At 43.2% G+C, this 17,656-nt stretch overlaps 1 protein-coding gene across 1 annotated transcript in view; it reads right to left on the reverse strand.

Annotated features, from left to right (window-relative positions):
* LOC126259578 (nuclear pore complex protein Nup205) overlaps positions 1-17,656 on the reverse strand; it is a 325,077-nt gene that overhangs the window by 16,528 nt on the left and 290,893 nt on the right. The window contains exons 28-31 of the mRNA XM_049956486.1: positions 14,420-14,552; positions 14,192-14,324; positions 10,087-10,374; positions 5,893-6,053 (exon numbers count right to left, since the gene is read on the reverse strand). Of these exons, the coding sequence (XP_049812443.1) occupies positions 5,893-6,053; positions 10,087-10,374; positions 14,192-14,324; positions 14,420-14,552 (715 nt within the window). The remainder of the gene's footprint in view (positions 1-5,892; positions 6,054-10,086; positions 10,375-14,191; positions 14,325-14,419; positions 14,553-17,656) is intronic.

Consider the following 17,656-nt stretch of genomic DNA (forward strand, 5'->3'; position numbering starts at 1 on the left):
ACCCAAGCAGCCGTTCCAACTCCAAATTAACTCTCCCAACAGAAGAGTCCAAATGAGGCCGGTCATGACGTCTCAGGACAGATACAAATTCAACATTGGTGTGTCTCGATGCCGACGCAATCTTTACCAGGTCACACTCTATACTGTACCCAGGATCTCTGTCAATGCTGTTCCCTGGCCCTCCCACAATAACCACGGTGTCTTCCCTGGTAAATCCTTTACAGAGTGAACCTAAATCCTCTGTCACCTGATCCAGACTAGCACTTGGTTTGAAAAAATTTGTGACCTGGTATTCTGGTCCTAATTCCTCCTGCAGAAGTTGGCCTACACCTCTGGCATGAGAACTGCCTAACAACAAAACTTTCTTCCTTTTCGATAACTTTCCTACATTCTTTTTCAATTTCCTATTGAAAGTTTGTTGTGTCCTGTCTACACCTACCTCTGCTTGAGGCTCATCAGTTTCTAACTGAAGCAACAGGTCAAACTTATTTTTGACATTCACCACAAAACTGTCAGACTTAGTTCTAGGCCTGTTCCTTCTGCTACCTGTTGCCACTTCCCACCTCTCTTTGCCCTTCTCCCTCCTTAACCTGTCCAGATCTTCCCTAGCCTGATCTAGCTCAGCCTGAAGGGCAGCAATTTTCCCCTCCTGTTCCACTATCTTCCTATCTCTGCTGCAAATCCTACATAACCACTGATGAGCCTGATCCACTTTCCCAACACCCACGCCACTGCAGTCCCCCCAGTGAAAAAAACTACTACATCCATCACACCAAACCCCGGAACTAACAATTCTACGGCAAGTCAGGCACTTCTCACTCATGGCAAAAATAATACTTTAGCTAGAATAAATCAATTAAATTACCGAAAATCAAAAAAGACGTTACAAGAATTAAGCCTATTCACAAATGTATATAAGCAAGTTTCCGATTTAAAATTCCGCTGTTTTTCTGAGATCTGTATTAAAACAATGAAGGTATACGCTATTTATTATATATTTCACTCGATGGAATGAAAAAAAGGACAATTAAACGAGATACTTTAACTTTGATTCTCCAAAAACGTTACGAGAATTAGGCCTATAAACAAATGTATATAGGCAAGTTTCTGATATAAAGTTACGCTGTTTTTCTGAAATCTGTATTAAAACAATGAAGTTATACGCTATTTGCGGTAGTTTACTTATTTGTTACCGAGAAACTAGTTAAATTACCGTGAAACAAGAAACAAACACGTTTACAAAATTTAAGCCTAAGCGCGACTTCGACGGAGTCAACGACTCACCTCCGAAGATGTTCTCCGTAGTTGAGAACGAAACGTTAGGGAGAAGAAGTTTTACAGATCGACCACGGCAACTTAGCCCGGAAGTGTTTATTGATGGAGTATTATAGCTTTCAATATTTTGAGAGGAGAAAGCAAGAGGTCGCAATTCCACTGAACATTTCTTCGGGAGAAAGACTGGCGGGTAATCTGAAGAGCTCGAAATCTCAGCAAAGTGTTGACCCAATGAGTTAGAAACTGCGACGGGGTCCACTAAGGTATCATGCGCGACAGTGAGCCCAGAGATCGGGGAGAAACTAGGCATGCCAGATAACCGTCGAATTCGACTCCAAACTTCTGAGGAGGACTGAAGGTGTCAAAAGAGCTAGTAAAGAAGTCCCAGCTTGCCTTCTTGCTAACAAGGATGACATGATGGCATCGTGCACATAACTTCTTATAGCAGATACAGTTGGCCAAAGTAGGATGGTGGTGGAAAACACTAAGAGCACGTCGCCGCTCACGAATTGTGCCACGGCACGCCTCGTTCCACCAAGGAACTGGGGGGTGCCGGACAAATCGGAGGTGCAAGGTATCGAACATTCCACGGCTGTAAGAATAACTTCTGTAACATGAGTGACCTGATCGTCGACGCTAGGAAAGTGAAGTCATCGAATGTCACTAGAGATGAAAAAAGTGTCCAATTGGCTTGGGCAACCTTCCAGTGTCTCGGGCGCATAGATGGCAGTTGTAGCTGCAATCGAAGGACACATGCAAAATGGTCACTCGAGTGTGTATCAGCAAGAGTGAACCATTCAAAGTGCCGAGCTAGCTGAACAGTATCGACTGAAAGGTCCAAATGAGAGAAATTCGTCATGGAGGCAGACAAAAATGTAGGTTCCCCAGTGTTGAGGCAAACAAGATCCGCTTGGTGGAAGACGTCAATCAATAGGGAGCCTTGCGGACAAGGACGCGGAGATCCCCAAAGCGGGTGGTGGGCACTGAAGTCCCAATCCAGCAAATAGGGTGGGTGGGAGCTGACCACGGAGATGAAGGAGATCAGCTTTTGCCATCGGTGTGGACGATGGAATGTATACAGTACAAAGAGAGAAGGTGTATCCAGAAAGGGAAAGACGGACAGCAACAGCTTGGAAGGAACTGTTTAAGGGGATTGGGTGATAATGGACAGTATCATGGAGGAGAATCATAAGTCCCCCACGTGCTGGAGTGTGGAGTGCCATCAGCAGAGGGGAGATCAAACCGGACTGACTGAAAATGAGGGAAAACAAAGCGATCGTGGGGATGCAGCTTTGTTTCCTGAAGACGTAAGATGACCGGCGAGTAGGATCGTAAGAGGATTGATAATTCATCCCGATTGGCTCTAATGCTGCGGATATTCCAATGGATAACTGACATAGGGTGGATAGAAAAGGGAAGAATCTTACCACGGTTGCTCTCAACTCAACGACTGCGGAGAGCCGGTGGCCGACTCCGTGAAACAGCATTCGGCCAACGGTAGAAGATCCTGATCTAAAAGTTGTTCGGGGGCAGCTCCTGCCACCAGCGGTCGGCCAGTCGATCGGCCGCCAGCAGTGCGCCTCGGCGACACAGAAGACGGCCGAGGGCGGTTACCGCCAGGTGGTGCTGTAGATGAGACACGGCGTGGCGGAGAAGGAGAGGAACTGGGTTTCTTATTAGCCTTCTTGGAAACAGGACACTGAGATGAAGGAGCAATCGATGGTTGTGAAGGTGGGGTACGTAGAAAGTCTTCACGAGTAGGCTCTTTTTTGGAAGTCCGGGTGTCTGATTTTGGGGCTCGAGATTTAGCAGAACCCGAAGAAGGGTGAGCCATAGAGTGAGCAGGTGAGAGTGGCGACATTGAACAGGCGATCTCTGTGCTGGCCGATCTGACGACCGTGGCACTAAAGATGAGATCACAAGTCTGCGTGGCTGCCTCCTTAGTAGGCCGAGGAGAGGCAAGGACAGTGCTGTATTTCCTGTGTGAGGCACAGTGGGCTTGTCGACTGGCGAATAACTTTCGAGCAGCAAAGGTCGACACCTTTTCCTTCACTCTGAATGAGCCGTTCGTCTTTAAAAATGGGGCAATCTCTAGAGGAAGCAGCATGGTCACCCATACAGTTGATGCAACGAGGGGATGGAGGTGGACAAGCACCCTCATGGGCATCCTTGCCACACATAACACATTTGGCCTGATTGGAAAATGACTGGCTGGTATGATTAAACCGCTGACACCGATAGCAACGCGTAGGGTTGGGGATGTAAGGGCAAACTGAAATCATCTCATAGCCCGCTTTAATGTCAAGAAGATAGTACAGGTTGGAACCAAGTCCTTGTCAACCCTTTTCATGACTCGATGTACAACCGTTACGCCCTGGTCAGACAGGTAGTTTTGAATTTCCTCGTTGGACAATTCGTCGAGCAAGTGTGCATAAACCACCCTGCGTGATGAATTGAAAGTGCAGCGCACTTCCACCCGTACAGGGAAGGTGTTTAGCAGTAAAGTTCACATCAATTTTTGTGCCTGGAGGGCATTGACTGTTTCTAACAAGAAGGTGCCATTTTGTAATCTGGAACAAGACTTTACAGGACCTGCGATTGTGTCGACACCTTTCTGAATAATGAAAGGGTTGACTGTGGAGAAGTCTTGACCTTCGTCTGACCGAGAAACAACAAGGAACTGTGGCAACGATGGAAGAACTATCCGTGGCTGAGACTCACGACTGTGAGCAGACATAGTAGATGATGAGGAAACCATTGCGGAATTATCCCCCATGATTACCGGCATCTCCCATGGCGCACTCCTTCCTTGTGGGGGCCCCACCTTAGGTGATTGTTCACACCTCAGGTCACACTTCCGAAGAACGGACAGAGGGACCAATCGGCACATTCAGAAGGTACCAGCTCGGGTGATCACCCCTCCCTGGGCCTGGCCGTTACCAGGGGGTACGTACGTGTCCTATCTGTCTACCCGGCACGGGGAATTATGCGTTACCTCGTAACCAGCTATGCGTGGGAACGCGTGGGTCGGCCTTCAGACACGCACACGGAGGAAAGAAAGAGAAAGGGAGAAACTAAGAAAAGGAAAGAAGAGAGGTCTCAAATGCCGCAGCGGAGAAGAGAGTAAAGAGAAGAGGCAAGGAAAAGAGAAGGACAAAGGGAGGACAGAGACTTGCCAGCATAGAAAGCAAAGAAGAGAGACTGTCTTACAATTACAAGCATCTGTCTCTGGACGTAGACACGAAACATACTCCCATAGGGGGAGAAGGGGAAGGGAAGAGGCAGAGGTGTGTGTGTGTGTGTGTGTGTGTGTGTGTGTGTGTGTGTGTGTGTGTGTGTGTGTGTGCGTGTGTGTGTGTGTGCGTGTGTGTGTGTGGGTGGGTTGGGGGGGGGGGGAGGGTAGGAAGGATGGGGAAAAGGAAAGGAAGGTATGCAGCCCGGAAAGGAAAGGGAGCCACACTAGCTTGGAGTCCCGTGCTCGCCACGCACATATTCACAGAAGAGATGTGGACCCCGGTGGGGTGGGGGTGGGCATTCACTCATGATGGATATTGTTAAACAACTTATGTGGATGGTTTAAAAACAAATGAAATAGTCATCAGTTACTAAAGACAAACTTCTGTGCAACTTTCATGGTTTTTGACAATTTTGTTGACTCTTTACTCTGCCTCACCCTGTATCTATAGTTTTAACATGCATTATTGTAACTGTGATTTTAATTTTTTGTCAGTTGTTCATGCATCTGTCATAATTTTGAGTTACAAAGATGAAATAATTCAAATAAATGTTCCTAGGTGTTGTCATTACTGTTACTTTTTATCAACATAACATAACAACAGGACTAGGTGATTCTGTGATTGATCCCTGTACTGATAACAGGATAGTGATAGTAAGCTGATATTTGAGTTATGTTAAGAGTCTTGCTGCTGCACAAGGAATTAAAGATGTTTACTGCCAATGGATGAAATTATAAGACAGATTATACAACAGTGGCAGAATGGCACCCATGAATTTCCCAATAGTCTCAGATTTTTGAATCATTTTAAGAGATGCTCATTCGCAAGAATTTCACATAGTATGTAAAGTGACAGTTTGGAAAATAGCTTGTAAGTGCATGCATGAAGACATCGGTACTAAACCGAGTAATAAGTACCTACTCACCACACAGAGAAGGTACTGAGTTGGAGACGGGCACGACGAGAAAGAATGCTAGATATATTCAGCTGCCGGACTAAGTCCTCTCTCGGGCGTAGAAAAAGACAGGACACACACACACACACACACACACACACAACTTTTTTCAGTCAATTTGTTATACCTGGAGTAAATGTATTTCTATTCATAGCAACAGTCACTCAATCATGTTTATGACAGTAGATGACTTTCTACTTGCCTTTTGTTGAGACAAGGATAAGAAAAGCTGAGCTGATAGATACACAAATATAAATACAGTACTTCTTGATATCAAAATTTTCTGAAGTCCCTTAGCATGATGAAAACAGGGGTATCAAAGGGAAAGTGTAAATACACAGACACTACGGGGGAGAACAATAAAAACAATCCAGTTTTTTTTTTTTCCAGAAAATCACAAACCAGTGCAGTGGTAGTACAGCCTACCTGTTTAAGTTCAGCACCACTCATACTAGACAAAGAATTTTTTTGCCGAACCAGAAGTTCCAGTGCAGCAGCTTCCTTCTGTTGGTACGACACTGTCTGCACGAGCTGGTACACCATAACACCCAGTGATGGTGAACCTCCTTCTCCAATGTTTTGCAACTCTGGAAAGAAAATAAATGCATGTAAGCAATACTTAAACACAATCACATGAAATTAACTAGAAAGTATGTAAGTCTTCTACCAACTAAGGTTCACATTTCTTGCATTATCATATATTTACCCTAAGAACCAGTCTATAACAATATTACTTTGACCATTCATTTAACAGGAAGATGAGACTAATGGAAGAAGTAGGTCTGACTAAAACACTACCTGCAACGTAATCAGATGGAGACATTCTCATTATAGTGAAAAATAGTTAATTATATTGAATTTACCACAAACATAACCAGACATGCTAAAACGTTTTCTCAGCACCTGAAAACAGCTACACCTTGAGCGATTACTTCCACATACCAGATCATCTACATCTACAGCCTCACAACTACTCTGCAATTCGCAATTAAGGGCTCACAGAGGGTTCTACTTTCTACAGTTCCAGTCTCAAATAGTGCACAGGAAGAATGAACACTTAAATGTTCCCGTGCAAACTTTGAATTATTTTATTATAATGATCATTTCTCCTTATGTAAGTGGATGTTAACAAAACATTTCCACATTCAGAGGAGAATGTTGAACAGTGAGATTTCATGAAAAGATCTCACCACAATGAAAAACAGCTCTGTTTGAATGATCGGTATCCCAAATCACATATCATGTCCATGACACACTTTCCCCCTATTTCACAATAATGCAAAACAAGTTGTTGTTCTTCAAACTTTTTCAATGTTCTCCATCAATTATATCTGGTCAGGATCCCATTCTGCTGAGCAATACTCTAGCAGAGGACAGACAAGCATAGGGTAGGCACACACTTAGTAACCCTGTAGTATCTTTCAAGTTTTCCACCAGTAAAACACAGTCTTTGGTTTGCCTTTACCACAAAGTTATCTATGTGACTGCTCCAATTTAAGTTATTCATAATTGTAATTCCTATGTATTTAGTCGTAAAAGGATAGATAAAAAAAAATCTGCTCACTAAGTGGTGGCAGGACACACACGTAATAGAAGGTAATAATAAGGCAAGCTTTCCGAGCCAGTGGCTCCTTCTTCAGGCAGAAGGGTTGAAGGGGAAGGAAGATGGGCGAAAGAAAAGAACTGGAGAGGTCTAGGAAAAGGGGTAGATTTCGAGAAAGCTACCCAGAACCACAGGCCTTGGGAGACTTACTGGGTGAGATGAGGCTTCGAGTCAAACTGAGCTCAGACAACAGATAAAGGTTTGTCAGGGGATACCTGATACTTCAGCTCTGTGTGCGAGTTTCTCAGCCATACTGGCTGACAAGCGGTGGTACAGCAGTCTCTCGACAACACACGACCAGATGTTTTCGAGAATTGGGAGATCCAGAGAACGTTCTGCCAATGGCAATGAGTAAGGTCAGAATGGCACTTACAACAAACAATGAAAAATCCAGGATGGAATGTAACAATACCAGAAAAGGAAAGTTGCTACTCACCATATAGCGAAGATGCTGAGTCACGATAGGCACAACAAAAAGATTCACACAATTAAAGCTTTTCGGCCATTAAGGCCTCTGTCAGCAGTAGACACACATACACATACACACTCACATAAACGCAACTTGCACACATGTCTGCAGTCTCAGAGAGCTGAGACCACACTGCGAACAGCAGCACCAGTGCATGAGGGGAGTGGCGACTGGGAGGGGGTAAGGAGAAGGGTGGGTGGGGAGGGGGAGGGATAGTATGGTGGGAGTGGTGGACAGTCAAGTGTTGCAGCTTAGATGGAGGGCAGGAGAGAAGGTGCGGAGGGGGGAGGGGTTAAGTAGCTTGAAAGGAGAGAAATAAAAAGAAATTAAAAAACTGAGTGTGGTGGTGAAATGACGGCTGTGTAGTGCTGGAATAGGAATAGGGAGGGGGCTGGATGGGTGAGGACAGTGACTAATGAAGGTTGAGGCCAGGAGGGTTACGGGAACATAGGATGTATTGCAGGGCAAGTTCCCACCTACGCAATTCAGAAACAGTGTTAGTCAATGAAATTGGAAACTGACCGTGGAATCTATAAAATCCAACAGGCTCTAACAGCCAGAGTGATCAGAAATGAGAAAGAAAAACATAAAAAAATCATTTATTGACAAATTAGACAAAAACATTACGAGAAATGAAAGTGGGAAGTTTTACAACTCTTAAAAGAAAACTTGTGGACTATAAACTATGCTATCGACAAAAAGGATGGAACAATGGCAACTTCAGATGAAGAAAGCTGCAACACTGTAGCAGATTATATTAAAAGACTCCTAAACTGTGATAACTCAAAAGCACAATTTACTCCAATGAACCCTTTGTCTGGTACCTACAGTGCAGACCACTTGATAAAAGACGAAATGAGGGGCATCATCAGATATTGTACTCTAAGGTATAAACAATATGTGATGGTCTTAGTGGACTTAGGAAAGCCTACTATTCAATATATCACATAGTCCTTAATGAATATGGGGTTGACTTTAAACTGCTGGCATAACTACAGCCACCCGAACAGATACAAATTTCCAGATAAAGTTCCTATGATGCCTCTCACATCCCTACAAGAGCAAAATTGAAGTCAGACAATGCAACAAACTGTCTCTAAAGCTTTTCAACTGTGTTCTTGGAGCGAAAAAAAAAAACCACCATCCGGATCTGCGGAAAAAAACTGATGGAAACCAACTATAGCCCAATGAGAATGGGAACAAAGTCCAACAAAACCACGGTAGACTGACTGTCTTTTAATGATAAATAGCCATTCAGTCCCACAACTCAAAAACTGCTATGACTGCTACTCCCATCAAATGCAGTTGGTTACAAGCAGTCCAGCCTCGGCGGCCAGAGACACTGGTCATGTTTGTGTCAGTTGCGCATGTGTGAATGTGTACATGTTTTCTATGATAGAAAAATGCCTTTTGGCCGAAAGCTCAAATGTGCAGCAGTCTTTTGTTGTGCCTGTCCATGACTCAAATGTCTCCTCTATATGGCAAGCAGCAATATACCCTTTTCATAATACTGTCCTTTCACAAAATACTAATATACATCACTACGAAACAGTCCTGAAACCAGTAATTTTGTATGCAGCTGAAAACCTATGCCTAAATCTTTAGGGAAATCATGGCATCCAGTAACAAGAATGGCTTGCACCAGAAAAGGTCCAACAATATAGAAGCAGTGGCACTGGAACTGCCTGAAATTATCAAGCCTTGGACTGAAAAATTTACAATCTCTTTGAAAACGCTGATCTTTAAGGGGAAAAAAGATGCATTATGCCTGTCTTCATCATCCATTCTAATCTGTTGAACTCTACTAGAAATGACACTGTGCACGCAAAAGAAAATAACATTTTTTGTGCTGCTGTTTCAACTGGTCCGCACTGACCGCTAGTCTCATCTCGTGTGAAAATAATTTAAATGAAGACAATAAAAAGAAAAAAAAGTAAACCAAGAAAGGTATACACAAGGAAGAGTAAATGTAAAGCAAATGTAAGGAACGGGCGAGACAGCATAGGAATATTGGTTGTAGATGGGGACAGGAATAAAGATACGCTGAAGAGTACAGAAGAATAGTTAGTGCAGTTCATTTTAGCGTCAGTTCTTTTCATCATGAGCCAAATAGCAAAACATGTACTGGCCATATATTGCTCAACTTCCTTAATACTCCTAGACTTAGTTATCACCAGTGTACATTCCAAGTAGATGTACAGATATTTGCATTAACCTATTTGGAGTGTTCTACAGCAAATTTCACTTTTTATTTAGACCAGTTTATTGTTGAATACAGATGTATAAACTGTTTGAAAACTAGAAAATTCATCAATAATACTTCTGGTGCACATCACAGAGTATTATTTTAGTAATACATGTATGCCCTCCAAGTGGTCTCTTTTCATATACACAAATATGTAGATTCAAATAAAACCATATGTTTCAACAACAAAAAATCAAATAAATGCACAATAAAGTAACTATGGGAAAGTGATGTGGAGTAAGAGGAATCAAACAGTTATTTTATGAGCAGTCAAAATAAGACAACAAACCAAAAACAATTTACCTCTTGCATGATGATGATCAAATGGAGTGAATCGATCCCCAAGGCTTGGTCGCAGAACTACAACTGTTGCTCTAGGATCCACACCACGGCTTGCCACCAAGTTACGAGTGTGCAGAGCTAAATGGCAAGCGGTCTGGAGGAAATGTGTTACTGCCTCTTGGCTGCCCAAATCTTTTAAAACTTTTTCAGTAACAACAAATCGGGGCAGAAGTGTCAGCATTAGCTTCTGTATCCTCTGCATCTGACCAGATACTTCAACATCACTGAAATCACGTGTACCCCGAAAATCTGTTGACACAAATTTGAGATAACAAAATGGAATTAATAATCATAATGTGTATTACAAAAACAATATATTAAAAACTAATTCAGTGAATCTGATCATTTTATCTAAATTTTTCATTTGTTTTTGTAACAAATCTTTCAGTAACACTGTCTTAAAAATACAGTCACCATAAACATAAAGCTTTGGTTCGTTTAAGCTGTAACTAGATACATTAACTGTGTTCCAGCTGCTACCAAAAAGGAAAATTGCTGCATGTTTGAAAGCGAAAATTTTGTGCATGTGAAGGATCAATTTTTTGTGAAATCTGAAAGTGAATAAAAGCTGGGGGAACTAAATTTGAAGGTAATGACATGAGTGAAAAAGGTGATTAGGAAATGGGAGAAAGATGACATATGCACACAAAAAGAGAAAGTAACTGAAGTTATCCAATTTCCACGTAGCACCATGTATGAATTTTTCAATAAACAAATCTTCTGTAATGAACGAACACACATTTGCTGACAAAAAAGTAGCTATCTTACAAACTGAAAGTTGAAAACTATTAAATGAGTTTAAATAAAAGCCACTACACCATTCCGAATTAAAAACAGTTACATTCTTCACAATTTGCTTCGAAAGCAGATACTACAGTTCATCAGTATACAATGTGTAGTATGAAATCTGGATAAATTTTAAGGATGTCATGGCAGACATTGCCCTGGTTTGTGCAACATACACATAAAAACTGTTTGTGCCACATTTATTAACGCAAAAATTGGAACAACAAAAAGCAAAATAGAAAGGCAGCCGAAGAATCAAAATTGCAGTCTATGTTTAACAATGTGTTAACTGAGGATTAAATATGTGTAGCAGCAACTGAAGAGGGGCAAAAGTGCAAAATGCCTACTGACGTAAGTAAAAATATGTAAAAGAGTGACTGCTTTCCATATTTCTTAAAATAATACTTGATTACTGCTTCTCTGTCTGAAACACTTACCGTACAAACTGATAGAAGAAATAGAGAAAATCCAAAGAAGAGTAACATATTCTATCACTGGTTCATTAGTAAGGCCAACTGTCAAGAAAAATGGCTGTCCAGCTCCAATATCAGATGCTACAAAAGAGCCACGTGTCATGGTGTGGTTTACTGATAAAATTCCAAGAAATTATGATCCTAGAATTACAATTCATTTAGTAAAATTATTTAACTGGGTAGATAAAAAATCTACTTCCCAAGCAGCAGCAGAATACACACATTAAAGACTGTTGTTGTGATTGGCAAACTTTCGGAGCCAGTGGCTCCTTCAGGCAGAAGGGTTGAAGGGGAAGGAAGAAGAGTGAAGGAAAAGGATTGGAGAGGTGTAAGAAAAGGGGTAGATCTTGGGAAAGTCGCCCAGAACCACAGGTCAGGGGAGACTTACTGTACGGGATGAGAAGGAAAGACCAATTGTTCTAGACCCTGGTGTAGGATAGGACTGCATCCAGAAACAGGGAATTTCAATGTCAGGCCTTTTGGAGTAACTCCAACGGACAAGAAGGTTTCAAGAAACAGAATGTGAGACCTTAGTTTTGACAGTACGAAGTTTTTGTAAGGAACGGATGCAATAAGGGATGTGTTCATCAAGGCAAGAGAGGACAGTTTGGAGAGTTAAAAATCAGGAGAGTGGCAAAAAATAAATAAGCAGAGGGTGGAAAAGATGTCTGCTTGTGTCTGTGTATGTGCGGATGGATATGAGTGTGTGTGTGCGAGTGTATACCTGTCCTTTTTTCGCCCTAAGGTAAGTCTTTCCGCTCCCGGGATTGGAATGACTCCTTACCCTCTCCCTTAAAACCCACATCCTTTCGTCTTTCCCTCTCCTTCCCTCTTTCCTGATGAGGCAACAGTTTGTTGCGAAAGCTTGAATTTCGTGTGTATGTTTGTGTTTGTTTGTGTGTCTATCGACCTGCCAGCACTTTCATTTGGTAAGTCACATCATCTGTGTTTTTAGATACAATTAAATCATTTTATCAATAATTGATTGAATTCATTTAGTAAGTTCGACTGTCAAGAGAAATGCTCAACTAGCTCCAGCATTAGATGCTACACAAGAGCCACATGTCATGGTGTGGTGTGGTTTACCGTTAAAATTCCACGAGCTTACGGTCCTAGAAGTGTCAACCAACATATTTGTTCCTCGAATGCAGGGCTTCCCAACGTGTGGTCCGCAGACCCCTTAGGGGTCCGCCGGCTCTTTCTAGGGGGTCCGCGGCCACCTTTCACTAAATCGTGTAAAATAATGAGTAAAACTATTGAATAAAAATGTGAAAATCAAATTCATCCTTTTTTTTCGTGTGAAAAACATGTGTACTGTTACTTCAAGTCGTATTCCCAAGCAGCCTTTCGGGTTCCTAAGTGAGAACGCATACACAGTTTAGTGCTGGAGAATGCTGCTTCTCTGATCGACTGTTTCACAACAATATTGGGGTCGTTTGTGTGCCGGCTCACGGCGCTAGATGCGCTGAAACCTTTTACGCATGCGCGGAGCGAGCTTTGTCGACCCATCACAGTGCTCACTGGCACGTATTCGGCCCCAGGCATCATTAAATGTTAAACTTGCTTAGTCAGTGCACTACCTATTTCATAAGTCAATTTTTGACCAGTTTATTACTTCTAACATGGATTGGTGGCTGAAGTCAGGCATTGAAGAAGGGTGCAGTTTCTCCATCGCCTTCACAACAAGGGAAGTTTCCAGTTGAAATGAATGAGGAGGGAGGACGACCAAAGAAAGAACAATCACAATAAGCTCCACAGCCAGATTTATTATGTGAAAACGCTGCAAGTATTCCATTAGTTGCAATATCCTGTGTCCTGTGTAAGTGGAATAACCAAGAATCGTAAGCACAATGAAAGCTATTTAGAAATGGGCTTTACAGAGACAAAGGAGAGTAAAGCTCAGTGTGTAATTTGTGCATGAGTCCTTCCGAACAGTTCAATGGTTCCAGTTAAATTGCGCCGTCATTTTGCAGGTACTCACCCGGATTTCCAGGCTAAAGACATCGATTTTTTCAAAAGGAGGAGCGCTGAACTAGCTGCTTCTCAGCATTGCATGAAAACTCATGCAAAAGCAATTAATGAAAATTCATTAAAAGCCTCTTTCTTGGTTAGTTATCGAGTGGTAAAAACAGGCAAAGCTCATACCATTGCAGAAAACCTCATAAAGCCATGTTTTAATGACATTGTTTCTTGCACGCTAGACGAAAACGCAGTAAAGCTGGTAACTTTGGTGCCATTATCGAACAATACTGTCAAGAGTCGCATTGTTGACATGTCAAATGATGTGAAAGACACTCTTGTTTCTCGCATCCAACACAATTCATTTTCTCTGCAGATAGATGAATCCACTGATGTTGCAGGATTTGCGATTTTACTGGCTTTTGTCCGTTATGAATATTCTGGATGTTTTGAGGACGACTTCTTATTGTGCAGACCACTACCTGCCAACACAACAGGTGCTGAAATATTCCATCTGTTGGATGATTTTTTTAAGGACTAACGAAGTTTCATGGTCTAATTTCATAGATGTGTGCACAGATGGTGCAAAAGCTATGACGGGTCCTACAGTCAGAGCAATAATGAAAATAAAATAAAATGCCAAGAATTGCAGCAGCAGCCATTGTGCTCTCCACAGATACACTTTAGCTATGAAACAAATGCCTGTTTCACTCACACTAATTGCTCCATCGTAAACATGACAAAATGTTACAAACAGGATGTTGGACACTAAGCAATGGAAACGTTGTTATTATCGTCAATGCAAGAAAGGCAGTTAAAAATGCAAAAACAAACACCATTCAGCTTACCAAAGTTTGTGCAGCGGGCAATAATTCCAGTAATACGAGCCACTTCACTAAGGAATGGCATTGGCAATGACGGTCCAGCAGCACGCAGAACCGTACACACCATAACACTGTGACTCAGGAGAAAATGATGGATCTGTAACAAACATTACAATGGGATTACCTACACTGAGTAACAGGTGAGTACTCCATTCAAACCATACCCAGCTCAGGTAATTTTGTGTGACTAACCTGAGAACAGCAGGACTGGTTATCTGGTGTCAAGGATGTCAGTACAGAATCGCACAAGTCGAGGGCTGGGAACAGAATCTGAAGGAAGCGTTGTGTAACAGATGGTAAAATATTTACATCTAGGTTGGGGACACTGAAACACAAAATATAAATCATTAGAAGAGATGAAGTTAAAGTAGTATCACTAGGAAAGAAGTATGAGAATTGTTTCATTCTTAAAATTTTAAAACATCTTCCCCTTCACCCTACCAATTAAGATTTATATTTCCAAAGGAATTTTTTTATTAAGGTCATTATTTATCAACAGTATTGCCAAAACTAGAAAAACATACAAGCAGACAGCAACAATATCACAAAGTTATTATTATCAATGTAGTGGTAATTGTATTTCATTATTGATTTGTACTAAAAATTCATAACAATTCTACTAGTGTGCAATGATGAATGGTGCCAACATAGGATACAAACACCATAAGCAAACTGTACCAGCAAAATTTCAAATTACTTGGAAATGATGAGTGGTATTACAAATAATTAACTCATTACTGTGTGATGCAGGGATGGCTATCTGTCATTGCACATACCTGGATCTGTATTACTTGACTGCTTGGGAAATTGTTTAGTTACTTCCATGCTGTAACATGACTTCGTAGCAATGAGTCTTATATTTGGTTTCTTTACTAACAATGTACTACTTATTCTACCACTGTTCTTTGTGACTGGGCAGTGTACCCAAGAAAAATGGAGGACATCATCTCAGGAGCTGCAACTACATATTAAATTATTCTTACAATAAGGATGAGCTAACAGTATGTAACACTATGTATCAAATTGTAGAAATCTTCCCCTTATGGAGCACTGGCACAGATATATTGTTCTACTGGATTCTCTCTTCCACTATTCCTTTCCCTCCACCCTCCTTTCCCAGTTCATTTCACTGGCTTTATCCTATTGGTGAGCCTGCTGCAAATATTTCCCTTTATAACATTACGTGCATATGACCTAATCGGCTGCCCAATGTCGATAGGAGGTAAAATGAAATTGTCGTACGGCAGAAAGCTAGCGGGCCCAGGGCTCGAGGCACGCTGCAGCAGGTCCGGCCAGGTGGGGAGTCCAGGTACGAGCAGTGTCGCCGGAAATGGGTAAATACCAAAGCTGGGAATTTGGACAGCTGTCGTTCGCATAGCCTTTGTGCAAGAGATGCACCAAAAATGTCAGAGTGTCCGACAAGTCGGTTGGCTTGTGGGATTGAAGGGACCAGACTACTAGGGCCGTCGGTCCCTTTTTCCACGAACTTTAAACACCCACAAAGAATAAAAACAAACGATGGAGATGACAAGAGACGACACAGGACAAGAAAGACAGAGACCAGACAAAAGGAATTAAAATCACACAGAGTGACAGTGATTGGCCGACATAGAAACAAAAAAGGAAAAGCCAACCACCAAGATACGCACTAAAAACCCCAGTCTAAAATCGTAGGCCAAAGGCCAGACTCAACACAAAAAAGGGACAAACACTTAGATGAAGCGATAAAAAAAACCCTGCACGAATAAAACTCAAAACTAAATCTGCCATTGCAACATCATCTGATAAAAGTGCAGGAAGCATATCAGGCAGTGCGAACGACTGCCCGAGCAGAGTTAAAAGCGGGCATTCCGACAAGATGTGGACCACTGTCAAAGCTGACCCGCAGTGACACAAAGATGGGTCCTCGTGGTGCAATAAATAACTGTGCATCATCCAGGTGTGGCCAATGCGCAGCCGGCAGAGGACAGCAGAGTCCTTGCGGGAGGCTCGCCAGGAGGAGCGCCACACACCAGTAGCCTCCTCGATGGCCCGAAAGGCCAATCTCCGAGGCCGGTGCACCGACAGCCTGTTTGGCCAGTGTGTCAACCCATTCTTTTCCCGGGATGCCGTCGTGACCAGGGGTACACACAAAGACCACACAGTGGCCGCAATGGGCAAGAGTACGGAGGGACTCCCGGATAGCCATCACCAGACGAAAGCGAGGGAAACACGGGTCGACAGCTCGTAAACTGCTCAGGGAGTCACTACAGATAACGAAGGACTCACCCGAGCAGGAGTGGATATACTCTAGGGCGCGAGAGATGGTGACCGGCTCGACAGTGAAAACACTGCAGCCAGCCGGCAATGAGTGTTGTTCGTAATGATCCCCTAGAGTAAGAGCATAACCGACACGACCGGCAACCGTCGAACCGTCAGTATAGACATCAGAGCCTTGAAACGCAGCAAGGATTGAAAGAAAGCGGCGGCGGAGGGGTTCGGGAGGGACAGAGTGCTTCGGGTCCTGTGCCAAATCGAGCCGAAGGCACGGGCGGGGCACACACCACTGGGGAATACGCAGAAGGGCCCGGAAAAGAGGTGGAAGAGAGAAAACCTCAAGCCCAGAGAGAAGAGTTCTGACGCAAATCGTGACCGTACACCCTGACTGGGGCTGCCGTTCCGGAAGACGGACGACCGACTGAGGGAACGGGAGACGATAATTGGGATGCCCGGGCAAGCTACAAACATGTGTGGTATAAGCGACCAGTAATTGCTGGCGCCGGAAACACAATGGAGGGACACCTGCCTCCACAAGTACGCTGCTGACAGGTCTTGTCTGGAAAGCTCCAGTGGCGAGTCGGATCCCGCTTTGAAGGATGGGGATACCGAACTGTAAGCCAGGCTCCCATAATTTAGACAGGACTGAATTAAAGCCTGGTACAGCTGTAGAAGGGTAGACCGATCGGCACTTCAGCTGGTGTGAGTCAAGCAATGAAGAGCGTTAAGATGCCGCCAGCACGTCTGTTTAAGCTGTCGAATATGAGGGAGCCGAGTCAACCAGGTATCAAAAACCAATTCCAAAAACCGATGCATCTCCACCACAGCAAGAGGTGGGTCGTCGAGATAAAGCTGTGGCTCAGGGTGAACTGTGCGTCACCGGCAGAAATCCATAACGCAGGTCTTGGCAGCTGAAAACTGGAAGCCATGCGCTACAGCCCAAGACTGCACCTTGCGGATAGTGCCCTACAGCTGTTGTTCAGCAGCTGCAATGCCAGTGAAGCTATAGTATAGGCAGAAGTCGTCAGCATACAAGGAAGTTGAGACAGACATTCCCACCACTGCAGCGAGCCCATTAATTGCAATTAAAAAGAGGCAGACACTTAAGACAGATCCTTGTGGGACCCCATTCTCCTGAACTCGGGAGGAACTATGGGAGGCCGCAACTTGCAT

This window comes from Schistocerca nitens, chromosome 5 (genome assembly GCF_023898315.1).
Source record: "Schistocerca nitens isolate TAMUIC-IGC-003100 chromosome 5, iqSchNite1.1, whole genome shotgun sequence".
Lineage (NCBI taxonomy): Eukaryota > Metazoa > Arthropoda > Insecta > Orthoptera > Acrididae > Schistocerca > Schistocerca nitens.